This window comes from Pithys albifrons, chromosome 13, assembly GCF_047495875.1.
Source record: "Pithys albifrons albifrons isolate INPA30051 chromosome 13, PitAlb_v1, whole genome shotgun sequence".
NCBI lineage: Eukaryota > Metazoa > Chordata > Aves > Passeriformes > Thamnophilidae > Pithys > Pithys albifrons.
Window position 1 is genome coordinate 20,936,115 of NC_092470.1, and position 27,697 is coordinate 20,963,811.

The following is a 27,697-nucleotide window of genomic DNA, read 5'->3' on the forward strand; positions in this document are numbered from 1 at the left end:
AGGTCCCTTCCCACCCATCCCATTCCATGGTGTTCTGTCTTCCCCTTTCTCTCTCTCTCTCAAGGTTAACATGAAGTTCTATCCTGTGACCTGCAGAATTTCATCCTGTCACTTTGGATGAATATCAACTAAAGCTTTTATAGCAAATTTCCTTCTTTTTTCCCCCCATCTTTCATTCCCAGTGAATGCCCCTTTAACTGGAAATGCTCAGCATTAATGACCTTCCAGGAACTCTCAGAATGTGGAGCATTCACACCTTCCTGGGATGGTTTTCTCCATAGGCAGCACCAAACCCTCCCATCAGTAATATTTGTAGCACCAAAATATGTGTGAAAAGAAAGAAAATACATCTTTTTATATTTAATTTAAGTAATCTTTTCATTGTTCCAGCCTGAAGAACAATTTGGCTTCTGAGCTTGATGTTGCCAAGGGGGAAATGGTGCAAATGCCAACTTGGTTATTTCACCTTTCAGCACTAAACATCCTTGATTTCCTGCAGGAAGGATTAGGGATCTATTCCTACTTTGGATGTGTATTTAGAGGTTGGGAATTTGTTCCAAGGAAAGTTCAGGGCTTTAGGAGAAGCCTGGGTTTAAGTCTATTTTAAATAACTTCTGTTTGCTTCTGAAGGGACATGTGGAAATGAGTCTCTTCCACACAGTTTCTTCCCATTTCCTACACAGCAACTGTGGTTTTCCACCCAAATCTTGGGATCTGGGAAGGGCAGGTGGAGCTCAGCAGGGTTTTCTGCAGGTGCATCCCAAGGATCCTGATGGAGGGTGGAAGTTTTATGTGTCACTCAGCTCCTTCCAAGGTTTTACATGTGAAAACCCATAAAATGCCATTAAAAAGCCATAAAACCCTGTAAATGAGGCTGCAAATGGTGGACTCTGAGACCTTCCTGATGGATTCCTCAGAGGGGCCTCCAGGGAGTGTTTGAGATCTAAAATCACCCAAAGCCTCAATTAAGGGTGACACCTTTTTGTGAGGCCACTGGCTCTGGGGACAGTCCTGGGCAGGGCTTGGCTGGAGCAGCTCTGGGGACAAGGGACAGCTCTGGGTGGTGGAATTAGGGCAGATCCTTCTTGGAGAGGCTGCTGGTTCCTGCAGGCACCTCTGCAGGCAGGAGTGCTCCCAGGGGAGCTGGGTAATGGGAGGGGTTTGTGGCTGTGGGGAAATGGCTTTGTGAGCAGCAAATAACTCTTAGAAAAATCTCCCCAGAACAGATGCACTTAATTTGCAGAGATTTAGGTGACGTTAAAGGGATTGTGTGGGATGGAAAAGCCGTTGGGGATTAACTGGTCTCTGGAGTAGGGGGGAAATCTGTTCAGGCATTGAAAATGTGCTTTAAGATAAGTGGGAAGCTCCAGTGACAATGAAATGAGGATGGAGACAGGCTGGGAGAGTGTTCACCTGGGGAAGAGAAGGCTCCAGGGACACCTCAGAGCTCCTTCCAGGGCCTAAAGGGGCTCCAGGAGAGCTGGAGAGGGACTGGGGGCAAGGCATGGAGGGACAGATCACAGGGAATGGCTTCCCACTGCCAGAGGGCAGGGATAGATGGGATATTGGGAAGAAATCCTTCCCTGTGAGGGTGGGCAGGCCCTGGCACAGGTTGGGCAGAGAAGCTGTGGCTGCCCCATCCCTGGGAGTGTCCCAGGCCAGGCTGGACAGGGTTGGAGCACCCTGGGCTGGTGGGAGGTGTCCCTGCCCATGGCTGGGGTGGGATTGGATGGGCTTTGAGGTCCCACCCAACCCAAACCATTCTGGGATTCTGTGAATGCAGATAGGTCCATGACAAGGATTCCTGTGTCACTCTCAGGAAGTTGTTGTCAGTAGTTGTGGATCTTGGTGGAAAAGGGAACAGTTGAGTCCTTGACCAGGACTTTCCTCCAGTGGTGACACCTCACAACTCCCTTTGCTGGAGATGAAGCAGTGCTGGGTGTGGAGGAGCTGGCAGAGCTCCCCAGTGTGGCCTGTGACCAGGTGCTGATCTCTGCTCCTCTCCTTCCCCTGCAGGAGTGCCCCTCTCCACCCAGTGGGGGCCCCAGGGCTACTTCTACCCCATCCAGATCGCGCAGTACGGGCTGAGCCACTACAGCAAGAACCTGACGGAGAAGGCTCCGCACGTGGAGGTGTACGAGACGGGCGAGGACACGGAGCGCGGCCGCGCCGCCGAGTGGAGCGTGCCCAGGGGCTGCTCCCTGGCCACCGTGTGGGACAGGGCCCGGCTCAGCGGGGTCAGGCACTTCAGTGCCCCAGGTGGGTCCTCTGCCTGGGCTGCAGGAAACGAGCCCTGTTCCTTTGCACACCCTGCAGCAGAGGAGCCCTGGCTTCTTGGGATTCATGTGTTTTTATTTGGCCTTCATTCCCAGCCTTCATTCCCAGCCTTCATGCCCAGCCTTCATTCCTTGGCCTTCATTCCTATCCTTCATTCCCCAGGCTTCATTCCCATCTTTCATTCCTTGGCCTTCATTCCTATCCTTCATTCCCCAGGCTTCATTCCCATCTTTCATTCCCAGCCTTCATTCTCCAGCCTTCATTCCCAGACTTCATTCCTCAGCCTTCATTTCCATCTTTCATTCCCAGCCTTCCTTCCCCAGCCTTCATTCTCCAGCCTTCATTCCCATCTTTCATTCCCAGCCTTCATTCTCCAGCCTTCATTCTCCAGCCTTCATTCCCAGCCTTCATTCTCCAGCCTTCATTCCTCAGCCTTCATTCCCAGCCTTCATTCCTCAGCCTTCATTCCCATCTTTCATTCCCATCTTTCATTCTCAGCCTTCATTCCCAGCCTTCCTTCCCCAGCCTTCATTCCCAGCCTTCATTCCCAGCCTTCATTCCTGGCCTTCCTTCCCCAGCCTTCATTCCCCAGCCTTCCTTCCCAGCCTTCATTCCTGCCCTTCCTTCCCAGCCTTCATTCCCCAGCCTTCCTTCCCCAGCCTTCATTCCCCAGCCTTCCTTCCCAGCCTTCATTCCTGTCCTTCCTTCCCAGCCTTCCCAGCCTTCATTCCCCAGCCTTTCTTCCCCAGCCTTTCTTCCCCAGCCTTTCTTCCCCAGCCTTTCTTCCCCAGCCTTCCTTCCCAGCCTTCATTCCCAGCCTTCATTCCCAGCCCTCATTCCCAGCCCTCATTCCCAGCCCTCATTCCCCATCTCCCCTGAGAATCCCAGCCCACATCACAGACCATTCGGATCCTCTGGACATCACCCCTGATTCCTGTCCCTCTGGAGGTTTCCTCCTGTTTCCTCCCCATCCCTGACTTCCAGCCCTATTCCAAGCCCCAATTCCTGTCCCTCTGGAGGTTTCCTCCTGTTTCCTCCCCATCCCTGACTTCCAGCCCTATTCCAATCCCCAAAAGGCTGGCTGTGTTCATGGAGGGGATGAGGAGGGGCATTCCCTGAGCCCTCCAGCTCCTGTCTGGGAATGGGAGCTGCGGTGGGAGGTGGAGCCGCGGTGGGCACGGGAGGGGCACGGGGGTGAGAGCAGATGGTGACAGTGACAGCTCAGGGCTATTTTGGGCCCAGAGCTCGTGCAGGACCTGTGAGATCTCTCGCCCTTCAGGGGGGTACAGCTATTTTTGGACAATTTAAACTCAGCCAGAACAAGGGACTATCCTGAGCTGGAAAGCACCCACAAGGTCTGAGCCCAACTCCTGGCCCTGAGGACATCCCAAAATCCCCGTGCTGTCACCACTTCCCTGGGGAGCCTGTTCCAAGCAGCCTCTGGGAGAAGAACCTTTTCCCAATATCCATCCCAGACCTCCCTGAGACATCTCTCAGCAGTTAAAGCTGCCTTAAAGAAGGAACAGGAGGGTTTGGGCTCTCCCAGTTGTTCCCAGCATTTTGCTGCCACCTCCCTGATTCCCCCTGTTCTGTTTGGTCTTTAGGAGGGAAATCCATTATTTAATCCAAGAGTTCCCTCAGTGCCAGGCCAGGCTCATTAATAAGGCCCTAATGTATTTTCCTTCAATCAATACCCGCTGGAATTAATGAATCCATTACTTCCAAGGACAATGACCTGATTTTCTGTTGGCACCTCAGCCCTGGGGCTCCAGGGAAAAGGTGGTCCAACACTTCTGTGTCTTTGTAGTGGATAAATACAGGGAGAGGGGAGGATAAAAGGTCTGGGCCGTTCTCTCCTCATCCTTTATTGATGGCCGAGTAATCCATGGATGTGGATTTGCATCCACCCCTCTGAGCTGGCCCTAAGTAATGGATTTATGGATGCTTAAGGCAGGGCATGCACGAGCAGCCTTTAGTTCTTTGCTTCTCCAAACTCTTTTTTCCTCCCTCTTTTGTAATTCCCTTTGTTATCATTTATTTACAAGGAACCATAAAACTCACTTGACAGGAGTTGAGGGGGGGTTTAATTGGGATTTTTCCGTAGGAGCAAAAAGTGTTGTGGCCCAGAGCTCTCAGTTCCTCCTCCTGAAGCAGATGCTGAGCTCCAAAACTCCCAGCTTGTCCTTGAAAAGCTTGGAAAACGTGACATCCAGTCCAAAAAATTGGGATTGGGCAGCAGAGGTGTTTAAAATTCCCTGGCTTAGTTTGGGAGGCAGGAAAAGCTGCCCGTGGTGTGCTGGTTGCAGAGAGAAACATGCCCAGGGTATTTCCCACATCCCGAAGCAGAAATAAGGAAACAATGGCCTTTTCCAGGAGAATTTTATCCCATGGAAAGCCCTTAATTTAATGTGACAGTCTTTTAAGTGTTCATCATCCCTCTGTGCATTCAAACCTCCCGGATTTGCTCTCAGCCTTCCAATTTAATTATCCCTTTGATCTCCCGCTGTAGGTTTTTGGGGAGAGGTTTATTTTATATTTTCAAATCCAGAGAACACTGGATTTTATCCTGTGGCAGTGCCTGGGAGCTTTATTTAATTTATAGCTTAAAATTAAGCCGAGTTTTGCCCGTGCAGAGGTTAAGAAACACTTGAACACGTTTTTCTTTATTCCGTGGGTTTCCCCCCATTACATTAATCAGGTTTTGGCACAGTCAGATTGGGAAAGAAAAGACTCCCAGAAATATTGATCCCAGGAGGATCCTCCATTCCTGCTCCTGCAGTCCTGGGGTTTGTGCTCTGTGTTGCAGACACCACCGAGGGCGTGTCCCTTCAGCTCGGCAACGCCCGCGACTTCATCATCTCCTTCGACCTCAAGTTCGTGACCAACGGGAGCATCTCGGTGGTGCTGGAGACGACGGAGAAGAACCAGCTGTTCACGGTGCACTACGTGACCAACACCCAACTCATCGCCTTCCGCGACCGCGACATCTACTACGGCATCGGCGCCCGCACCAGCTGGAGCACCCTGACCCGCGACCTGCTCACCGACCTGCGCAAGGGCGTGGGGCTCTCCAACACCAAGGCCGTGAAGCAGACCAAGATCATGCCCAAGCGCGTGGTCAGGCTGGTGGCCAAGGGCAGGGGCTTCCTGGACAACGTCACCATCTCGGCCACGGCGCACATGGCGGCGTTCTTCGCCGCCAGCGATTGGCTGCTGCGCAACCAGGACGAGCGCGGCGGGTGGCCCATCATGGTCACCAGGAAGCTTGGGGAGGGCTTCAAGTCGCTGGAGCCGGGCTGGTACTCGGCCATGGCGCAGGGCCAGGCCATGTCCACGCTGGTGCGGGCGTACCTGCTGACGCGGGACCCCGCCTTCCTGGGGGCGGCGCTCAGGGCCACCGCGCCCTACAAGCTGCCGGCGGAGCAGCGCGGGGTCAAGGCCGTGTTCATGAACCGGCACGACTGGTACGAGGAGTACCCCACCTCGCCCAGCTCCTTCGTGCTCAACGGCTTCATGTACTCCCTCATCGGGCTGTACGACCTGAAGGAGACGGCAGGCGAGAAGCTGGGCCGCGAGGCGCGGCTGCTCTACGAGCGCGGCATGGAGTCCCTCAAGGCCATGCTGCCCCTCTACGACACCGGCTCGGGCACCATCTACGACCTGCGCCACTTCATGCTGGGTACGGCCCCCAACCTGGCACGCTGGGACTACCACACCACCCACATCAACCAGCTGCAGCTCCTCAGCACCATCGACGACTCGCCCATCTTCAAGGAGTTCGTCAAGAGGTGGAAGAGTTACCTGCGGGGCGGGCGGGCGAAGCACAACTGAGCTCCCAACCAAACCACAGGGACACCTCCCAGGGTGACATCCCCACCTTTCTACGGACCTTTCAAAGAAGTGATCCTTAGAACTGCTCTCCTGAAATCATTGCATTCCAGTGTGCAAACCTTTGGGTCTGAGGGGCGGGATCGGGGAGCGTCACCTGTGCTTGTGCTCCACTGTCTGCACGAAGCAAAGCCCCTCCGTGCTCCTGAGCTTCAGGATGGGGTTTGTTGGGTTTTAGTTTTCCTTTTTATAGGAAAACACTTGCAGAAGCCATAGAGGTCTCAAAAGTCCAGGTCTTGCCTGAGGAGTTCATCCGTGGCCTCTCACAGGGAGTTTGTGTGTCTGTGCTGGAGCAGCTCCTGTGGTGGAACACCATCCACGTGAGTCACTCGTAGCCTGGGGAGTGCACAGTGTGTCTTTGAAAGGTGGGGGGGGTTAACAGGGATTCTTTTTTGGGGTGAAAAATAGACATTTTTAAGTTTTTCCCAGTTCTCTGCTGGAGATCCTTCAGCTTGGGGTGGGTTCCTCCCAGAGCTGCGGACGGAGGACGCGCGGCCGGCGCCGGATAAGCACAACCCGTGGGGCTCCCGGAGCACCCGGAGCCTGAACCTCATCACCCCCAAATTCACCATCACCCCTCACTGGTGTCACCTGGAGCTGGGATCCCTCCTCTGGAGCCTGATGTGTTGGACTGGATTTTGTTATTCCACCTCAGAGGTTTCTCTGAGCTTTGGGCGCTTCGTTTTGGGGAGACTTGTCATGAATTCCTGAGTGGGACGTGGAGCTCGTCTGGAGTCGCTCAGCAAATTCAGTTGGAGTTAATGAAGGTTTTCCTGTGGTGATTTTAATTTTTAACCTGCTCGAGTCCATCAAGCATTTTAAAAATTAAAGTGACCCCAGAGGGCTTTGCAGCTCTGCTGGTGCTTTAACACCTGAGAGGATTTGGCTGCCCCATCCCTGGAGGTGTCCAAGGCCAGGTTGGACAGGGCTTGGAGCAGCCTGGGCTGGTGGGAGGTGTCCCTTGGTTGGAACTGGATGAGCTTTAAGGTCCTTCCAGCCCAAACCATTCCAGGATTCCATGACTGTACCTACTGCCTTAGTGGGAGGGGTTGTTACACCTCCAGCAGTGGCTTCTTGGGTGTGATTTGCCTTCGTGGCTCTGCCAAGTGACAAGTGGTCCCTGTGCACCTCCCAGCACACCCATCCCAACCCAAACTGGGATGTAGCAGACACCAGGTGGATTCTTTCCCCTGGTTTCCAGTCCTTCCCACCCACGTTGCTCTGAGGCATCCTGGGTGATCCAGCAGAGTCCAACCAACCCATGGCATCGTTAGATCAGGGCCTTGCTTTGCAGATGTGGCACACCTTGGGCTTGTTCTCAGCTCTGTTGGGACGTGCTGGGCTTTGCTCCAACCCCCAAACTCCTGGCGAGGACACGGATGGACTTTGGGGTTCCCACTGCCCCCATTCCATGCTGTCCATGGGTTGCAGGTGTTCATCCCAAGCACAGAGCTCATCCAAACCCCAGACAGGCCGGGCAGAAGGACAACATCCATCTCCATCTTCTATTGCTTTGATGCTTTTTGAATTTCTCACAGAGATGTGAAGCGACTTTTGAGTTCCTTGATGTCTCAGCCCACTCCGTGTGGGCCGGGCTGGAGGAGGAGTTTTGATACCAAAGGTAGCAGAGGTGATTTTTTTCCATGTCTGTGCACACACAAACCCCCCCTCAAAACGTGCTTCCTCCCCCAGAACTGGTCCTTCCTGCCACATCTTCCCCCTGCTTCTTTTCCCTCCATCTTTGCCCCCTTAGGGAGCTGGAGAATCTGGAGAGACCCTTTGGGTGCTGCTCAAGAGATGGTTTTGGTGCCTTATGGAGGCCACAATTTCCCCTTTGTTGCTGTTTTTAATTAATGCCAATTGCAGGATTGGGGCATGGCTGATCCTGAGGGTTGGCCAACACCATCAGTCTTGTCACACCACCTGGTCCTTGACATCCCGTTGTGTTTTCTTGGCCTTAGCACAGGTGAAGCTTCAAGGATGCCCCAGCAGAGGTTGTAGAACTGGAGAACCCGTGTGGAGTTTCTCCTGCTATTCCCTTAATGGAGTTGTGCAGTGGAAGAGGACTATTGGTCGCAGTGCCCACGCCAGCAGTGCCCAACCCTTCATCACACCCATTTCCACCGAGGCTTTGTGTTGGTTTCCACTCTTCAAACTGACACAGATCTTTGGCACTAAGACCTTGGAGAGCAAACTTGCCTCCAAGCTCTTGGATCCCCTCAGATCTGCTGAACCATCCCATGAGATTTCCCACCCTTGGGCGTCACCGGTGGCGTCACACACGGGGATCCCCACCCGGTGGCACAAGCACAACAACCCTCCTGGTGGGCAGGGCATCCCTGGGAGCTGCTGTGCCCATCCCTGGGAACTGCTGTGCCCATCCCTGGGAGCTGCTGTGCCCATCCCTCCTCATGGGGCTCTCATTGGTGGGCAGGGCATCCCTGGGAGCTGCTGTGCCCATCCCTGGGAGCTGCTGTGCCCATCTCTGGGAACCGCTGTGCCCACCCCTGGGAACTGCTGTGCCCACCCTCCTGCAGGGCTCTCACTAGTGGGCAGGGCATCCCTGGGAGCTGCTGTGCCCATCCCTGGGAGCTGCTGTGCCCACTCTCCTGCAGGGCTCTCATTGGTGGGCAGGCCATCCCTGGGAGCTGCTGTGCCCACCCTGGGAGCTGCTGTGCCCACCCTCCTGCAGGGCTCTCACTGGTGAGCAGGCCACCCCTGGGGACTGCTGTGCCCACCCTGGGGGCTGCTGTGCCCACCCCTGGGGACTGCTGTGCCCACTCTGGGGGCTGCTGTGCCCTCCCTCCTGCAGGGCTCTCACTGGTGAGCAGACCACCCCTGGGGGCTGCTGTGCCCAGCCTGGGGGCTGCTGTGCACACCCTGGGAGCTGCTGTGCCCTCCCTGGGGACTGCTGTGCCCACCCCTGGGGGCTGCTGTGCCCACTCTGGGGGCTGCTGTGCCCTCCCTGGGGGCTGCTGTGCCCTCCCTCCTGCAGGGCTCTCACTGGCTGGTGCCCTGGGTGCCCCGTGGGTGGGCAATATGCAATAAGTTGTTTACAGGATGCTCTGGGCAGGGCTGTCCTTTGTAGAGCTGTACAGGCGCTGCAGTTTAAGCACAATGTGCACACTTAGTTTTCTATTCAGCCAAACCTGAGTTTTTTGCAGCAGGAAGAGGTTCCTCTATGTTTCTATACGTGAAATGGGTCAACGTTTGTGCTTCATGTAAAGCTGCTTTATAAGACTGTAAAATAAATTTTTTTATCTTAAGGCACCCACGGGGAGTCTTTGCTATTTCAGGAGGTTTCAGCGCCCCCTGTGGTGGCTTTGGGGGGTTCTGGGAGCTTCTTATTCAAAGTAAGGTGGAAAATTCTCATTTTTTTTCACTAATTTGCTGATTTCAGGTAAGAAGCACAAACTGGTGCTCTCTGTCTGCCTGGCCAAAGTTCACGGGGTGGGTTCCTGGGGTGAGTTATTTCTGCTGAATCCGCCTTGTTTGGAGTTTTGTGTGTTTTGTTGATAATAATTTTAACTCCCTGCACAGAGATGGTTGGGCATGTAAGAAGTGGCAGCTCTTCTAAAGCTCCAGAGAGACTCAGAGCCCCTTCCAGGGCCTGAAGGGGCTCCAGGAGAGCTGGAGAGGGACTGGGGACAAGGCCTGGAGGGACAGGACACAGGGAATGGCTTCCCACTGCCAGAGGGCAGGGATAGATGGGATATTGGGAAGGAATTCCTGGCTGGGAGGGTGGGCAGGCCCTGGCACAGGTTGGGCAGAGCAGCTGTGGCTGCCCCATCCCTGGGAGTGTCCCAGGCCAGGCTGGACAGGGCTTGGAGCAGCCTGGGACAGTGGGAGGTGTCCCTGCCCATGGTGGGACTAGGTGGGATTTAAGGTCCCTCCCAACCCAAACCATTCCATGATTCTGGAGCCCCTTTGGAGCCAGGCTGGGACAGCTGGGGGGGTCACCTGGAGAAGAGAAGGCTCCAGAGACACCTGAGAGCCCCTGGCAGGACCTGAAGGGGCTCCAGGAGAGCTGGAGAGGGACTGGGAACAAGGCCTGGAGGGACAGGACACAGGGAATGGCTTCCCACTGCCAGAGGGCAGGGATAGGTGGGATATTGGGAAGGGATTCCTGGCTGGGAGGGTGGGCAGGCCCTGGCACAGGTTGGGCAGAGAAGCTGTGGCTGCCCCATCCCTGGGAGTGTCCCAGGCCAGGTTGGACAGGGCTTGGAGCACCCTGGGCTGGTGGGATGTGTCCCTGCCCATGGCAGGGGTGGAAGGGATTAAGATCACCTTTAAGATCCCTTCCAAAACAAACCATTCCAGGACTCTCCCAACTGCTTGGGTAAGAATATTGATTTCCAGTTCTCAGCAGTTTGTTAAAATGTAGAGATTGAAAACAGGAGTGGATTTAGCTGCGTTGTCTTGGTGATGGATTTGGGTGTTTGCTGCTCAGTTCGTGCTGGAAGGAGCCACATTTCCCATCTGCCTGGAGTGACTGATCATCCCATGGTACCTTGTGCTCCTGGAATGTTAAAGAGCTGCTTCTCTCCTTAATCTCTTCCCAGGCTCTCCCGGGCTGGCAGAGCCTTCCTGATCCAGCGTGGGCTCCACAGCTCCTGCTGAGTCCTGTTTGGCCACAGCTCAGCAAATGCCACAGTCATTCCAGGGTCCTTCCAGCTGGGAAATGTCACCTCTGGAGCCCAGAGGGGAACCAGGGCGGGACCAGCTCCCTGGAGAGCCCGGGGGGATGTGGAGCTGCCCAGGACTCGGAGCAGTGTCCAATCCCACGTTGCTGCCACGGATTTTGAGCTGTACTGACCTTCCCAAAGGTGTGGCTGTTCCATCAGTCCCTCGGGAGCTGAACTGGGCCCCTGGGAGCGTCCCCCCTCCAGGGCCCCTTCCCAGGGCATTGACCCCGGGGACAGTTCCCAGCAGAAGCTCTTGGCTGCTCCGTGCTGGCTGCTGCTGTCCAGCCCCCCTGGCCATCCTGCTCCCATGGCTGGGCTGCAGCTCCAGGCCTGTTTTCCTGCAAAAAATCGGATTTCCCACTGGGCTTCAGCTGTTGGTGCTGGGAGTTTCCACCGGTTTGGAACTGGTTTGAAACTGGTTTGTAACTCGTTGCACAAAGTCTTTGAAGGGACATGTGGGGGTGGCACTTGGGGACATGCTCAGTGGTGGCCTTGGGAGTGCTGGGGATGCTTGGACTCTGCTCTGAGGGGGCTTTTGCAACCTTAGGGATTCCATGATTCCCTGGGAGGCACCACGGGGCTGGCACAGCCTTTCCTAGCACTGAAAATGCTGGTTTGGGAATCAGGAGGTTTCCCAGGGCTGGGAAAATGTCCTGCCTCGGGTGGGAGGTCACAGGACTCGGGATAAACCCTCTCCAGCTCCAGGCAGAGCTGCTGCTGGGCAGAGCCCGCAGGGATTATTGCTGGGATTGTGTCTGGGATCATATCAAACAATCCAGAGTCATTTCAAAGCTTTTCCTGCTGCAGCAGCAGAATTCCAGCCTTTCCAGCCCTGGCTGCAGCCCATAAACCCAGGCAGGTGAGGGGGACCTGGAGTCAACCCACATCCTGGGCTCTGCTTTGGGGGGAAAAGAGCCTGGAGATGGTTCAGAACACACACTCGGTGCCAGAAGTGTGGGGTGGGCAGAGAGAGAGTGTTTTCCTCCTGCTCTCCCTGCCCTGGCTGGTGATCCTGTGGGATGGGGACCACGGGGGGGTCAGGCAGTGACAATTCCCCCAGGGACTGACGTGCCAGGCTGTGGCACAGCACAGCAGATCCTAAATCTGTGCCCATTTGCCAGCACTGCAGGAGCTGAGGATGATCCAGAGGCTCCCAGTTATCCACAATGCAGCTCCAAGCAGAGGAGGAACTGTGATGGAATTGTTCTCCTTGTGGTGCCTGGGACAGCCTGGCTTTCCTCAGCCCAGTAAAAGGGCTGTTCATAAACCCAGCTGGAAACATTGGCAGCAGTGGCATCATCCATCCCTGGCTCATCCCTGCATCCCTGCCTCATCCCTGCCTCATCCCTGCCTCATCCCTGCCTCATCCCTGGCTCATCCCTGCCTCATCCCTGCCTCATCCCTGCCTCATCCCTGCCTCATCCCTGCCTCATCCCTGCCTCATCCCTGCCTCATCCCTGCCTCATCCCTGCTTCATCCCTGCTTCATCCCTGCATCCCTGCCTCATCCCTGCCTCATCCCTGCCTCATCCCTGCCTCATCCCTGCCTCATCCCTGCCTCATCCCTGCATCCCTGCCTCATCCCTGCCTCATCCCTGCCTCATCCCTGCCTCATCCCTGCCTCATCCCTGCATCCCTGCCTCATCCCTGCCTCATCCCTGCCTCATCCCTGGCTCAGACCCCCCCCCGGGTTTGCTGCCAGGGATGAGTTTGGTGGGAGTTTGAGTCTGTGGGATTTTGGTTGTGCTGGTGGGATCTCTCTCTCTCCAGGGGGTCACTTCCTTCAGGAACCCATTCCTGATCCCTGTGTCTGCCCTGTGGCTGTTTCCTGATGGTGGGTGAGCTCTGGCCCTGGGAATTGGGCAGGATCCCGGCTCTGGAGTATCCCCCACGGTGGGAATGGGGGAATGGGAAGCTGTGGCCGAGGGGAATCTGTGCCCCCAGTGCCGGCAGGGGAGGGATAAACCCCAGAAATGGATGGAAGAGACTTTCCTGTGGGATTAAAGTGCAGGACCTGCTGAGCATCCCCCAGCCCTGATGGGATGACCCTCCAGCAGCTCATTGCTCCGGTTCTTCCAGCTCCTTTGCAGTGGATGAGCCGTGCCCAGGATCCCTCTCCATCCCTGCGCAATCTCCCGCTCCTGTGAAACCCGTTTCCAGCCGCTCCGGTAGAAACTGTGGATTTTGGGAGCAGAAGAGGAAAAGTCCTGGCTTTTCCAGCGGTGTGGGGAGAGCCGAGGGCTCCCACCGTGGCTGGCCAGGGTCCTCCATCCAGCTGGGAATAATCTGGGAAGGAGCATGTCCCTCTGGGAGGGTTTGAACTTGCCCGTGTCCTCGGGGACACTCAGCGAGCCCCGGGATTTTCCGGCGGCCGCGGGAGCAGGGGATGGATGCACAGGGAGAGCCGGGAGTTAATACTTTTTCCTGCCCTTATTCCACTTCCTTGCAGCGCGGCCGAACTGATCCCGAGCCATCGCCGAGCGTTTGGCCACAGTTATTTCCGGTTTGATTTTGTTGCCTTTTTCCTGTTCCACTCCAAGACGAGCCCGAATTAATTCGCTCCTGACCCGAGCGCGGGGTTTGCCCCGTCCCGGCGGTGCCGCCTGCGCTTCCCGCGGGATCCTGCCCTTGGAAAAGCTGCTCGGGCGCTGCTGCCACCGCCCCGGCCGGGCCATGTGGGCTGTGTTTGTACACACATGAGCGCTCCGGGCGAGCGCAGCCGGCGCCGGACCCCGCGGCTCGCTCCGCACCCGCCCCGCGGCTCCCCCGCGCCGTGAGTACCGCCCGGCTCCCCGCACATCCCGCCCCGTTCTCCCGCGGGATGCCCGGGGCTGGCACCCCCGGCCCCGTGCTGAGAGGCCGGGAATGTGTCCCAGACCTACGCGAAGGTGTCACGGGCAGGAGCTGGCGGGGCTGGACACGGGCTGAGCGTTCCCTGCGCTCCCACAGCTCCAGCTGCTCGTGGCTCCCGGGATGCAGGGGAGTTTCACTCCGCAGCGTTTCAGGAGAGGGATGGGGCGCTGGGACTCCCCGGGGAGCGGGATGGGGCGCTGGGACACCTCCATGTGCCCCCGGACAGTGGGATGGGGCGCTGGGACACGTCCGTGCCCCCTGGCAGCGGGATGGGGCGCTGGGACACCTCCATGTCCCCCCAGACAGCGGGATGGGGCGCTGGGACACGTCTGTGCCCCTTGGGAGCGGGATGGGGCGCTGGGACACGTCCGTGCCCCCTGGCAGCGGGATGGGGCGCTGGGTGCGACTCGTCCGTGCCCTCGGGGAGCGGTGGGAGCGCCAGCTCTGGCAAAGTGCGGGAGCTACGCGGGGTTTGGAAGGGCTGGAGCTGCTCCCGCGGCTCGTCCGGGGCCCCGCAGCGACAACACCCTCTGACAAAGCCGCTGTTGTCCTGCTGGGAAAGGTCCTGGCGTGTCCCGCGCTGTCCCCGGGCCCGGGGCACGGCCGGGCATTCCCAGAGCGGCTCCTCTCGCTCTCCTTCAGAGAGCCACAAAGTCAGGACAGCTAATTATTAACTGCTAAAATATTCCCTTGCACCGAAAGGCACCGGTCGGGACTGGCGGGAAGGGCTGTGCCATGGGGAGCTGTGCCATGGGGAGAGCTGTGCCATGGGGAGAGCTGTGCCATGGGAAAGGCTGTGCCATGGGGAGCTGTGCCATGGGAAAGGCTGTGCCATGGGGAGCTGTGCCATGTGGAGATGTGCCATGGGGAGCTGTGCCATGGGGAGAGCTGTGCCATGGGGAGCTGTGCCATGGGGAGAGCTGTGCCATGGGAAAGGCTGTGCCATGGGAAAGGCTGTGCCATGGGAGAGGCTGTGCCATGGGAAAGGCTGTGCCAAAGCTGTCCCAACCACGCTCCAGGCCCTGTGCATGAGGCAAAGGGAGGGTGACAGGGACATGTCAGGGCTACTCTCACCAGGGAGAGTGGAAGTGGTGCCAGGTGGGAAAATTGCCCAGGTGGAACTGGCACAAACCAAAGGCTCCCGGGCTGGACCTGCAGCGGCAGAGCCGGGACATCCCCCTGGGGCTCCGTGTGGGGCTGGGGGAGGAGGAGAAGGAACAACAGGGAGGAGGAGAAGGAGGGGAAGAAAAGGGAGAATGAGGAAGAGAAGGAGGAGGAGGAGGAGGAGGAGGTGTGTTGCACCAGCTGGGTGAGCCTGCAGCGTTTGTCACCCGCCCTTGGCAAGCAGGTGACTCGCAGAGGTCCCGGCCCCGCCGCGCCCCCGTCCCTCATCCCGGTGGGAAGAGCGAGCCAAAGGAGGAGGGAGAACGAGCCGAAGGAGGAGGCAAACACGGCCCTGCAGGGTGTGCCCGGTGCTGCTGCTGCGCCCGCGGCTCCGGTGACTCATTTTGCTGTTAAAAAACACAAAATTCTTCGGTAAGGCTGGGCCGGAGCTCCCGGAGCTTCCCGGAGCAGCCGAGCGGGACGGGCGAGGGGCTGGAGCCCCTTGGAGGGGCTCGGCTGGGGGCACCGGGGGCTGCCAGCTCGGGGCTCCCATCCCATCCCAGGGCTCCCATCCCATCCCGGGGCTCCCACCCCACCCCAGGGCTCCCATTCCAGGAGTCCCATCCCATCCCAGGGCTCCCATCCCATCCCAGGGCTTCCACCCCACCTCAGGGCTCCCACCCCATCCCAGGGCTCCCACCCCACCCCAGGGCTCCCACCCCGGGGCTCCCATCCCAGGGCTCCCATCTCGGGGCTCCCATCCCACCCCAGGGCTCCCATTCCAGGGCTCCCATCCCGGGGCTCCCATCTCGGGGCTCCCACCCCATCCCAGGGCTCCCATCTCGGGGCTCCCATCCCAGGGTTCCTCTCCAGGGCCCACCCCAGGGCTCAGTGCACTCCAGGCTCCCATTCTCACACTGTGCCCCTGGAAGAGCTCGTGCCTTTGGAAAGGCTTTTGTGGCTTCACCCAGATAAGGGACATTATTGACATTATTTTCGTTCCGTCCCATCGTCACCCTCATTTGTGTTTGTACCAGTCATGTGGGGACAGGCACAGGCAGAGCCCTGTGCCAGGGCTGGGCTGGAGGTACACACATCCCAAATATCCAAGGGCAACCTTCCCCCCTGCCCTCCATCTGGGCCACAGTGTCCCAGAATTCCAGAATAGTTTGGGTTGGGAGGGATCTTAAAACCCATCTTGTTCCACCCCCTCCCACCAACCCAGGGTGCTCCAACCCTGTCCAGCCTGGCCTGGGACACTCCCAGGGATGGGGCAGCCACAGCTTCTCTGCCCAAACTGTGCCAGGGCCTGCCCACCCTCCCAGCCAGGAATTCCTTCCCAATATCCCATCTAACCTGCCCTCTGGCAGTGGGAAACCATTCCCTGTGTCCTGTCCCTCCAGGCCACCCTTGGGGGTGTCCCAGGTCCCTCTCCAGCTCTCCTGGAGCCCTTTAGGCTCTGGAAGGGCATCCAAGGTCTCCCTGGAAGCTCCTCTTTCCCAGGCTGAGCTCCCTCAGCCTGTGATCCGCTCTGGAGCCACTGTGGGATTCAGGTCCTGTTTCCAGTGGGATCTCAGGGGAATGCAGAGTCTGTGGAGCTTTGAGGCAGCACGTTTGGAGTTCAACAGCCCAGAAAAAGCTCCTGTTTTAAGTCTAATCTTTAACCAAAGGCATTGCCAGTTTTATTTTATGTCAGTTTATTGCTCTCTTGCCTCGTTAATTTTTTCCCTCCCTTCACCACCTCCGGCCACCTCCCTCTGCTGCCCCTCCCGCTGCCCACGGCGTTTTCCTGGTGCCAGTTCTCCCAGGAGCTGCTGGGCTGAAGGCAGAGGTAGAGTATGGGAGGGGAGGAAGAGCAGGGGAGGGGAGGAAGAGCAGGGGAAGCCAAAGGGAAATGCCAGGGGCTGGCAAAGGGCAGCAGAGGGGGTTCTTTGGGGCTGGCTCTGCAGCACGGGCGATGTGTGCCAAGACTGATCCCGGCGTGTGCCAGTGGGAAGCTCTGGATGGCTGAGGTGCCAGGAATGCCAGCCCAGGAGCTGCTCCTTGGAGGTTCTTCCTCCAGGGGCTGGAGGGCTTGGACACCTCTCAGAATCCTGGGGGAGCAGAGGGTTGGATTGCATTGGATCCCTGGGATAACTGTGGGACCAACCTGAGGGGGCACCGGGAGCTGTGGGGTCCTTTCTACCCCTTTGCTCACTCTGGGCAGTCCCTGGAATGGGGAACAAGAGAGAATTGAGAGTTTTCACCTTTATTTCACAGACTGGAGGCAGAGGCAGGAGGGGTGGCACTGCCAAAGCCAGCAGTGGGTAAGGGCTGGAGCTGCTCTGTGTGCTGGGATGTTCCCTGGGGAGTGGGAAAGGTGCCCCAGCCCGGGAGCTGCCCAGGATGTTGTGCCCCCTCCCCGAGGGATGTCCTGCCCCCCCAGCCCCCTCCCCGGGGGATGTCCTGCCCCCCCAGCCCCCTCCCCGGGGGATGTCCTGCCCCCCCAGCCCCCTCCCCGAGGGATGTCCTGCCCCCCCAGCCCCCTCCCCGAGGGAGGTCCTGCCCCCCCAGCCCCCTCCCCGAGGGAGGTCCTGCCCCCCCAGCCCCCTCCCCGGGGGATGTCCTGCCCCCCCAGCCCCCTCCCCGGGGGATGTCCTGCACCCCCAGCCCCTTCCCTGTGCACCCCCAGCCCCTGCCCAGGGCTCTCAGTAGGACCTCGAGTTGCTCCAGGGATGTGGGTGCTGTTCCCACCTCTCCCCTGGTTCTGTTGGGATAACGGGGAGTTCCTGTCCCTGTGGGAACGGGCACTGGGATGTTCTGAGCTTCTCCCCCTGCTCCTTTTGGGTACAGGGGGCAGGGAGGGATCCCAGCACCCCGAAGGGATGGGTGCCCTCTCCCCTCCCCATCCCCTGGGAATCCACTTTGCCCTTTGGGACCCTGCTGGCACCCCCGTGCCACATCTCCAGGAATGCCTGTGCCCCCCAGGCCACCCACCCTGAGCCCGGGGGCAGCACTTGGGCCGTGCCAGGGCAGCCTCGGCGCCGCGGGCTGTGAGCTGTGCCAGGAGCGATGTGAGGGCTCAGCCCAGGGCAGCAGATCGGGAACATCCCCGGGAGCAGGAGCCGAGCCGAGCCGAGCCATGCTGAGCCTCAAACTGCCCCGGCTGCTCAGCGCCCACCAGGTGCCCAAGGTCAGCCCGGGGCTTTGCCTCCCGAACCCCGGGGGGCTCTGGGGAGGGGACAGCCCGGGTGGTCACCCCGGGATGGGGCGAGGGGCACGGCTCTGTCCTGGGCGCTGAACGCCGGGCACCCTCCTGGGTGTGGGGCACCCTCCTGGGTGTGGGGCACCCCCAGTCCGTGCTGCCCCCCCCCCGCCGTGCCCCTCTGAGCGCCCCCGGGGCCGCTCCCTCCTCGCAGGGGTATCAGGAGCAGGGAATCCTCTTCGGGTACCGCCCCCCGCGCAGCTCGGCCACCGACTGTCTGCTCAGCGTCTTCCAGATGACCAACGAGACCCTCAACATCTGGACACACTTCCTGCCTGCCTGGTGGGTGCCATGCGCGGCGCTGGGGGCGTGGGTGCCCCCCGGGGGTCCTCCCCCCTCCCTCCATCCCTCCATCCCTCTCTCCCTCCCTCCCGCAGGTACTTTGTGTGGACGCTGCTGGGGCGGCTGCAGGGCTGGGACGACCCCCAGGCCTGGCCCCTGCTGGCATATCTGCTGACCTGCTGCATCTACCCCCTGGCATCCAGCTGTGCCCACACCTTCAGCACCATGTCCAGCCGTGCCCGCCACATCTGCTACTTCTTCGACTACGCCGCCCTCAGCATGTACAGCCTGGGTGAGAGGGGCACGGGGGACACTGGGGGCACTGCCAGGGCTGCCCTGGGCATGGGCTGAGCCCCCACAGCTTCTCTGTGGCATAGGCAGACATCAGGCTCAGCTGTGGGACAGGCAGACATCAGGCTGGGAAAGACCTTCAGGGTCGTTGTACCCACTGACATCAGGATGGGAGAGACCTTCAGGGTCATCAAACCCACTGACATCAGGATGGGAGGGACCTTCAGGGTCATCAAACCCACTGACATCAGGCTGGGGAAGACCTTCAGGGTCGTTGTACCCACTGACATCAGGATGGGAGGGACCTTCAGGGTCATCAAACCCACTGACATCAGGATGGGAGAGACCTTCAGGGTCATCAAACCCACTGACATCAGGATGGGAGAGACCTTCAGGGTCATCAAACCCACTGACATCAGGATGGGAGAGACCTTCAGGGTCATCAAACCCACTGACATCAGGATGGGAGAGACCTTCAGGGTCATCAAACCCACTGACATCAGGATGGGAGGGACCTTCAGGGTGGGAGGGACCTTCAGGGTCATCGTGTCCAGCACCCACCAGCAGCACCAAAATCAGCCCCAGTCCCCCTCCCCAGGGCCATGGCCAGGCTTGTGTGGAGGTCCCACTGCTCCTGTGCCTCCCCCTCGAGCCTGGGAGGGACTGTGGAGCATCTCAGAGGCTTCACCACCACGGACAATGCTGTGGGGCCACTCTGGCCCTGTGACACTCATTGGGCTTTGGGGAAGTAAATTAAGGAAAACCCCCCAGGTTTAGGGCAAATGGTGTCAGTGAGGTTGGTGGTGCCTCTCTGGGGGCAAGCCCAGATTGAGCAGAGCACCATCCCATGGCTCCACACCCCCCTTTCCCTCTGGAATATTGTCTGCAGGAGCTGTGTCTGCTGCTCCCCTCTCCCACCCCCATTCTCCCTCCCATTGGAGAGTTCCCAATGCCAAGCTCCAATCCAAAGGCTCCCAGCTGTGCCCAGGAGGATGAGGAGGGTCTGGCAGGACCTGAACTAACCAGGCTCCTCCTGTGCCCCCAGGGTCTGCTCTGGCCTACTCAGCCTACGTGTTCCCCCTGGAATGGGTGGGCACCACCTTCCACCACTGCTACGTCCCCGTGGCCGTGCTCAACTCCATCCTCAGCACCAGCCTGTCCTGCTACTCCAGGTGAGCCCCTGCTGCTCCAGGTGAGCCCCTGCCACTCCAGGTGAGCCCCTGCCACCCCAGGTGAGCCCCTGCTGCTCCAGATGAGCCCCTGCCACCCCAGGTGAGCCCCTGCCACTCCAGGTGAGCCCCTGCTGCTCCAGGTGAGCCCTTGCTGCTCCAGGTGAGCCCCTGCCACCCCAGGTGAGCCCCTGCCGCTCCAGGTGAACCCCTGCCACCCCAGGTGAGCCCCTGCCGCTCCAGGTGAGCCCCTGCCACCCCAGGTGAGCCCCTGCTACTCCAGGTGAGCCCCTGCCGCCCCAGGTGAGCCCCTGCCACCCCAGGTGAGCCCCTGCCACTCCAGGTGAGCCCCTGCTGCTCCAGGTGAGCCCCTGCCACCCCAGGTGAGCCCCTGCTACTCCAGGTGAGCCCCTGCCACCCCAGGTGAGCCCCTGCTGCTCCAGGTGAGCCCCTGCCACCCCAGGTGAGCCCCTGCTGTGCCAGGTGAGCCCCTGCCACCCCAGGTGAGCCCCTGCCACCCCAGGTGAGCCCCTGCTGTGCCAGGTGAGCCCCTGCCACCCCAGGTGAGCCCCTGCTGCTCCAGGTGAGCCCCTGCTGGTGCCGTGTGGAATTTCCACATCCATGTGGAGCTGTGTGTGCACCCACAGCACACAATTCCCATGCCTGTGCCATGTGGAATTCCCACTGTGGAGCTGTGTGTGCACCCACAGCCCCAGCACACAATTCCCCTGCTGGTGCCATATGGAATTCCCACTATGGAGCTGTGTGTGCATCCACAACCCCAGCACATGATTCCCATGCCGGTGCCATGTGGAATTCCCACATCCATGGGGAGCTGTGTGTGCACCCCCAGCCCCAGCACACAATTCCCATGCCAGTGCCATATGGAATTCCCACATCCATGGGGAGCTGTGTGTGCACCCACAGCACACAATTCCCATGTCAGTGCCATATGGAATTCCCACATCCATGTGGAGCTGTGTGTGCACCCACAGCACATAATTCCCATGTCAGTGCCTTATGGAATTCCCACATCCATGAGGAGCTGTGTGTGCACTCACAGCCCCAGCACACAATTCCCTTGCCAGTGCCATGTGGAATTCCCACATCCATGGGGAGCTGTGTGTGCACCCCCAGCCCCAGCACACAATTCCCATGTCAGTGCCATATGGAATTCCCACATCCATGGGGAGCTGTGTGTGCACCCACAGCACACAATTCCCATGTCAGTGCCATATGGAATTCCCACTGTGGAGCTGTGTGTGCACCCCCAGCCCCAGCACACAATTCCCATGCCAGTGCCATATGGAATTCCCACATCCATGGGGAGCTGTGTGTGCACCCACAGCACACAATTCCCATGTCAGTGCCATATGGAATTCCCACATCCATGTGGAGCTGTGTGTGCACCCACAGCACATAATTCCCATGTCAGTGCCATATGGAATTCCCACATCCATGGGGAGCTGTGTGTGCACCCACAGCACATAATTCCCATGTCAGTGCCATATGGAATTCCCACTGTGGAGCTGTGTGTGCATCCCCAGCACACAATTCCCATGCCTGTGCCATGTGGAATTCCCACATCCATGGGGAGCTGTGTGTGCACCCACAGCCCCCCATGTGGAATTCCCACATCCATGGGGAGCTGTGTGTGCACCCCCAGCACACAATTCCCATGCCTGTGCCATGTGGAATTCCCACATCCATGTGGAGCTGTGTGTGCACCCCCAGCACACAATTCCCATGCCTGTGCCATGTGGAATTCCCACTCTGTTCCCCTCCAGGTTCCTGGAGCTGGAGCGGCCGCGGCTCAGCAAGGCCTCCCGCACTCTGGCCTTCGTGTACCCCTACCTGTTCGACAGCATCCCCCTCTTCTACAGGGTGTGTATCCACAGGAGCCACAGCCTGGGAATGTCCCCTGAGCCTGGGAATCCTGGGGAAAACAGCCCAGCCTTGAGTTCTGAAAGGCAAACAAACTCCAGCAGGAAAAGAGTCCTGGGTGTTTTTTCCTGCACCCATTGACAGGCAGAGCCTTCCACTTCAAAGCATCCAGGCTGGAAAATTCCTGCCTTTGGAAGCTGCACGGTGTCTTTTCCAGCAGCTCGGCTGGAGCAGGGTGGGAACTTGGTCGCAGGGAGTGGGTACAAGGACAGAGATGCAGGGCTGGGATTTGTATGGAAAATTCCTGCCTTTGGAAGCAGCAAAGTACCTTTTCCAGGCTAAGCTGGAGCAGGGTGGGAATTTGGAGTGTAAGGACAGGGATGCAGGGCTGGGATCTGCATGGATGGAGGTGATGGGATTGAGTGGGGGGTCCTACACCCTGCGGGGCAGCCCGAGGGATTGGGGGCTGAGGGAATGATCTCTCCCCTTCTCCCTGGGGTTTGTCTGAGGAATTGGGGATTTAGGGAATGATTTCTCTGGTGCTGCAGCTGCTCTGCCGTGCCCAGGGGGGCAGCCAGAGGGATTGGGGGTTCAGGGAATGATTTCTCCTCTTGTCCATGGGGTTTGCCTGAGGAATTGGGGATTCAGGGAATGATTTCTCTGGTGCTGCAGCTGCTCTGCCGTGCCCAGGGGGGCAGCCAGAGGGATTGGGGGCTCAGGAAATGATTTCTCCCCTTCTCCCTGGGGTTTGCCCAAGGGATTGGGGATTTAGGGAATGATTTCTCCCTGAGGTGTAGCCAGAGGGACTGGGGGCTCAGGGAGTGATCTCTCCTGTTCTCCCTGGGGTTTGCCTGAGGGATTGGAGGTTCAGGGAATGATTTCTCATGTTCTCCCTGGGGAGACTGCTTGGTTGGATTGGGGATTCAGGGAGTGACTTCTGTTTTCCCTGGGGTTTGCCTGAGGGATTGGGGGTTCAGGGAATGATCTCTCCCCTTGTCCCTGGGGTTTGCCCGAGGGATTGGGGGTTCAGGGAATGATCTCTCCCCTTGTCCCTGGGGTTTGCCTGAGGGATTGGGGATTCAGGGAATGATTTCTCCCGTTCTCCCTGGGGGGACTGCTTGGTTGGATTGGGGATTCAGGGAATGATCTCTCCCCTTCTCCCTGGGGTTTGCCCGAGGGATTGGGGGTTCAGGGAATGATCTCTCCCCTTCTCCCTGGTGGTGCTGCAGCTGCTCTGCTGTGCCCGGGGGGGCTGCCCAGATGGCTCCATCCTCCTCCACTGCAGCCACACGGGCTGGGCCTTCCTCACCTGCTTCATCTTCGCCACCCACCTGCCCGAGCGCTGGGCCCCGGGGCACTTCGACTACATCGGTGAGTGCCCCTCCCTCGGGAATTCCGGGCTCAAAGCTCCTTCTTTGGGAGGGATTCCCGGGGATGTCCCAGCACTGTCCCAGGTATACTGGGGGATATTTTGGGAGATGTCCTGTGTGGAAGTGTCCTGCTTCCCGAACCTTCCACGGGGGGTTTCACGGCCATAAAATGCTCATTTCTCATGGAATACCCCCAGCTGAGGCAGCAGGAGAGGCCACAAGGAGCTGGGATGGGATGGGATGGGATGGGATGGGATGGGATGGGATGGGATGGGATGGACACGTTGAGGTTTTCCCAGTTCTGGACAAGCACAGAGCTCTGAGCACATCCCTGTGCCAGGACTGCAGCACAAACACATCCCTCCTGCCCATCCCAGCCAGCTGCACTTTGGGAAGGAAGAGCTCTGTGCCTGATGGTAAAAACCACAGGAATGAGTAGAATAAATATTTAAAGGTGATGGATGGAGTGAGTGGAGAGAGTTCGAATGAATCATGAAATCCTGGAATGGTTTGGGTGGGAAGGGACCTGAAAGCTCTTCCCATTCCAACCCCTGCCATGGGCAGGGACACCTCCCACTGGCCCAGGTTACTCCAAACTCCATCCAACCTGGCCTTGGGCACTCCAGGGGTGGAGCAGCCAGAGCTTCTCTGCACAAGCTGAACTTCCAAGGAGTTCCTTGAGTGCTTTATCCCTTCCTTCTGTTTTGGGGCATCTCTGTATTTTGGGGTCTTTTTGTTTTGGGTCTTTGTGTTTTGGGTCTTTGTATTTTGGGGTCTTTGTATTTTGGGGTCTTTGTATTTTGGGGTCTTTGTATTTCAGGGTCTTTGTGTTTCGGGTCTGTGTATTTTTGGTCTTTGTGTTTTGGGGCCTTTGCATTTTGGGTCTTTGTATTTTGGGGTCTTTGTGTTTTGGGTCTTTGTGTTTTGGGGTCTTTGTGTTTTGGGTCTTTGCATTTTGGGTCTTTGTATTTTGGGGTCTTTGTGTTTTGGGTCTTTGTATTTTGGGGTCTTTGCATTTTGGGTTCTTTTTTTATTTTGGGTTTCTTTGCCTTTTTGGGTCACCTTTGCACGTTGGGGTGTCTTTGGCCTGGGGCTGCCCTTTGGCACGTGTCTCCTGTCCCATCATCCCGTAATTCCCCACAGGGCACAGCCACCAAGTGTTCCATGTCTGTGGGATCCTGGGGACGCACTTCCAGATGGAAGCCATCATGGTGGACATGGCAGAGAGGCAGGGCCAGGTGCTGCTGCCCTCGTGGCTGCACCCCCTGAGCTCCCTGGGGGTGTGTGTGGCCTCCAGCCTGGCTGTCATCGGGCTCTGCTCCGTGTCCCTGCGCCGCATCCCGGAGCCTCCGCACAGGGACAAGCCCCACGGGCTCTAGGCTGGATCTGCTCGGCATTCCCGCTGCTCCAGGGGAGCTGCTCGGCATTCCCGCTGCTCCAGGGGAAGCTGCTTGGCATTCCCACTGCTCGGCATTCCCACTGCTCCAGGGGAGCTGCTCGGCATTCCCACTGCTCCAGGGGAGCTGCTCGGCATTCCCGCTGCTCCAGGGGAAGATGCTCGGCATTCCCGCTGCTTGGCATTCCCGCTGCTCCAGGGGAAGATGCTCGGCATTCCCGCTGCTTGGCATTCCCGCTGCTCCAGGGGAGCTGCTCGGCATTCCCGCTGCTCCAGGGGAGCTGCTCGGCATTCCCGCTGCTCCAGGGGAAGCTGCTTGGCATTCCCGCTGCTCCAGGGGAGCTGCTTGGCATTCCCGCTGCTCGGCATTCCCACTGCTCCAGGGGAGCTGCTCGGCATTCCCACTGCTCCAGGGGCAGCTGCTTAGCATTCCTGCTGCTCCAGGGGAAGCTGCTCAGCATTCCCGCTGCTCCAGGGGAGCTGCTTGGCATTCCCACTGCTCCAGGGGAAGCTGATTGGCATTCCCACTGCTCGGCATTCCCGCTGCTCCAGGGGAAGCTGATCGGCATTGCCGCTGCTCCAGGGGAGCTGCTCGGCATTCTCGCTGCTCCAGGGGAAGATGATCAGCATTCCCACTGCTCCAGGGGAAGATTCTCGGCATTCCCGCTGCTCGGCATTCCCGCTGCTCCAGGGGAAGCTGCTCGGCATTCCCGCTGCTCCAGGGGCAGTTGCTCGGCATTCCCTCTGCTCCAGGGGAAGCTGCTCGGCATTCCCACTGCTCCAGGGGCAGTTGCTTGGCATTCCCGCTGCTCCAGGGGAGCTGGTTTGCTCCAAGGTTTCTTCAGGATCTCCTCGAGGCTCTCAAAGCTGCACTGCCTGACCTGCTGAGCTTTAGTGCCACAAACGGGTTTGGAGACGCTTTAAAACGAGTGGGTGTTCCCAGCATGGGGGTAAAAAAGCCTTAATTTTATCGGGAAAAAGGGACGGGAGTGCTCCCACTTCCCAAAGCAACAGGGATTCACCAGGCCTGCCTTAGGGGGGAACGTGGTGCCACCGACGGGCACGACTCGTGGGAAGGCACAAGGGCTCCTGCCCTCCTGTTCCCGCCTTCCAGGGGGCATCATTTGGGAATTTAAAGCCTTAAATATCTGCCTTACACAGCCCTGCACCCAACCCAAGTGCCTGAGAGACGTGGGACTGAGGGACCGGAGTTTGCCTCCGTTTAAATCCAGCTACTTCTACTCATGACCTGGAAAAAGTGATTCCAGAGCAGCTTCCATGGGGTGTCCTCCAGAACAGTATCCATGGGGTGTTCCCCAGAACAGCTTCCATGGGGTGTGCTCCAGAACAGCTTCCATGGAATGTTCCTCCAGAACAGCTTCCATGGGGCGTCCTCCAGAACAGTTTCCATGGGGTGTTCATCCAGAAGGGCTTCCATGGAATGTTCCTCCAGAACAGCTTCCATGGGGTGTCCTCCAGAACAGTTTCCATGGAATGTTCCCCCAGAACAGCTTCCATGGGGTGTTCCCCAGAACAGCTTCCATGGGGAGTTCCTCCAGAACAGCTTCCATGGGGTGTCCTCCAGAACAGCTTCCATGGGGTGCTCCTCCAGAACAGTTTCCATGGAATGTTCCCCCAGAAGGGCTTTCATGGAATGTTCCTCCAGAACAGCTTCCATGGGGCGTCCTCCAGAACAGTTTCCATGGGGTGTTCATCCAGAAGGGCTTCCATGGAATGTTCCTCCAGAACAGCTTCCATGGGGTGTCCTCCAGAACAGTTTCCATGGAATGTTCCCCCAGAACAGCTTCCATGGGGTGTTCCCCAGAACAGCTTCCATGGGGAGTTCCTCCAGAACAGCTTCCATGGGGTGTCCTCCAGAACAGCTTCCATGGGGTGCTCCTCCAGAACAGTTTCCATGGAATGTTCCCCCAGAAGGGCTTCCATGGGGTGTCCTCCAGAGCAGCTTCCATGGAATGTTCCCCCAGAACAGCTTCCATGGGGTGTTCCCCAGAACAGTTTCCATGGGGTGTTTCTCCAGAACAGCTTCCATGGGATGTTCCTCCAGAACAGTTTCCATGGAATATTCCCCCAGAAGGGCTTTCATGGAATGTTCCCCCAGAACAGCTTCCATGGAATGTTCCTCCAGGATAGCTGGTTTTGGGTCTCGTTCTGGCACCCAGGAGATGGATTCCCATGGGAAAACAGACTTTCCCAGGGTGCTGCAATTCCCCCTCTCCTGGTGTGTCTGGAGTTGGGATATGGGCCTGGATGGCCCCTGGGACTCAGGGAGGGCCAAACCTCCAAACCTCTCCGGTGTGGGATGAAGTTTGTGATGTTTCCTTGGATGAGGGATTGGGATGGGGGTGTCCAGGAGGATGAGCCACCAGCAGAGGGAGTGGGATCTGAGCAGCACAGAGATGTTGGGAGAAAGGCAGGATTTGGGACAGCTGATGGATTCAATAAAGAGGGATCAGACCCTGGGATTTTAAGGCATTCCCAGAGTTTTCCCTCTGCTCCTGCTGTTGCTCTTTGCTTTCCTTTCCTGCTGCTCCTGCAATTTCCAGGAAGTCTCAGCCTGGTCTGGGTGAGGGAGATCTCAGCTGGTGGCCCCAGGAATCCAGGGAAAATCTCCTTGGATTTTCCTTCGGGAACAAGCAACACTTCTAGGGAATATCATCAAGCTCCCTGATAATCATACGGGTGTTAATTAATGCTGTAATTCCTCTGCCGAGGTAGAACTGCTGCACTTTGGAGGGACAACCCAACAGCTCATTAAATGTGGGGAAATGTGGTTAAAAATGGAATAAATAAATCCTTTGTTTTGAAAGCTGACCAGGATTTAGGGGAATATTTATAAGCACTGGAATGTACTTGTTTATTCAAGAGGTTTATTGCATTAAAAGAGAAAACTGATATAAATCACTGATTGGTGCTGATCTGGTTTGTTCAGTTTGATAAGAATGTGGCTGGGAAAATGAATCTCTCGGGAGATAATTGCTGATAATTATGTTTATTTACTTTGGGAGGTGTTCAGTGGGAGGAATCCGGCTCTGCCTGCAGGACGTGACCCAAGAGCCTGGAAAATCCACAGGAATCCTGCATGGCTTTCTTGGGTCATTTAACTTCTGACCTGAGGGATTCTGGTCCTCTGCAGGTGGAATTTATTGCAGGAAAACTGCATTAAAACAGAAGCCTGACCTTTGGAATGCCGTGATCCCACTGGGAACGGGCACAGGGAATGGGTGATGTTTGACC

The 27,697-nt window shown here is 58.0% G+C and overlaps 3 protein-coding genes across 10 annotated transcripts in view; all 3 read left to right on the plus strand.

Moving 5' to 3' along the window:
- Nucleotides 1–9,435, plus strand: part of GLCE (glucuronic acid epimerase) — a 30,182-nt gene extending 20,747 nt beyond the window's left edge. For both annotated transcript variants that reach the window (XM_071568582.1, XM_071568583.1), the window contains 2 exons: nucleotides 2,017–2,259; nucleotides 5,084–9,435. In XM_071568582.1, coding sequence (XP_071424683.1) covers nucleotides 2,017–2,259; nucleotides 5,084–6,108 — 1,268 coding nt within the window. In that variant the 3' untranslated portion in view covers nucleotides 6,109–9,435. The remainder of the gene's footprint in view (nucleotides 1–2,016; nucleotides 2,260–5,083) is intronic.
- LOC139678046 (uncharacterized) lies at nucleotides 7,979–9,435 on the plus strand. Its single transcript, XM_071568584.1, has 2 exons — nucleotides 7,979–8,499; nucleotides 8,544–9,435. The coding sequence occupies exons 1-2, from the start codon at nucleotides 7,979–7,981 to the stop codon at nucleotides 9,211–9,213; spliced, it is 1,191 nt and encodes a 396-aa protein (XP_071424685.1). The 3' UTR covers nucleotides 9,214–9,435.
- Nucleotides 9,436–13,241: 3,806 nt separating this feature from the next.
- Nucleotides 13,242–27,364, plus strand: PAQR5 (progestin and adipoQ receptor family member 5). 7 transcript variants are annotated; one of them, XM_071568412.1, is made up of 11 exons: nucleotides 13,242–13,622; nucleotides 15,051–15,238; nucleotides 16,606–16,637; nucleotides 17,066–17,112; nucleotides 17,774–17,978; nucleotides 18,205–18,332; nucleotides 18,428–18,624; nucleotides 19,669–19,795; nucleotides 21,580–21,676; nucleotides 22,906–23,047; nucleotides 24,190–27,364. In XM_071568412.1, exons 5-11 carry the CDS (start codon nucleotides 17,928–17,930, stop codon nucleotides 24,423–24,425), a joined length of 978 nt encoding a protein of 325 aa, XP_071424513.1. In that variant the 5' UTR covers nucleotides 13,242–13,622; nucleotides 15,051–15,238; nucleotides 16,606–16,637; nucleotides 17,066–17,112; nucleotides 17,774–17,927; the 3' UTR covers nucleotides 24,426–27,364. The 7 variants fall into 7 exon arrangements, with proteins under 7 accessions (XP_071424513.1, XP_071424514.1, XP_071424515.1 ...); XM_071568413.1 differs by having other exon boundaries at nucleotides 15,051–15,200; XM_071568414.1 differs by lacking the exon at nucleotides 16,606–16,637.
- Nucleotides 27,365–27,697: the final 333 nt, after the last annotated feature.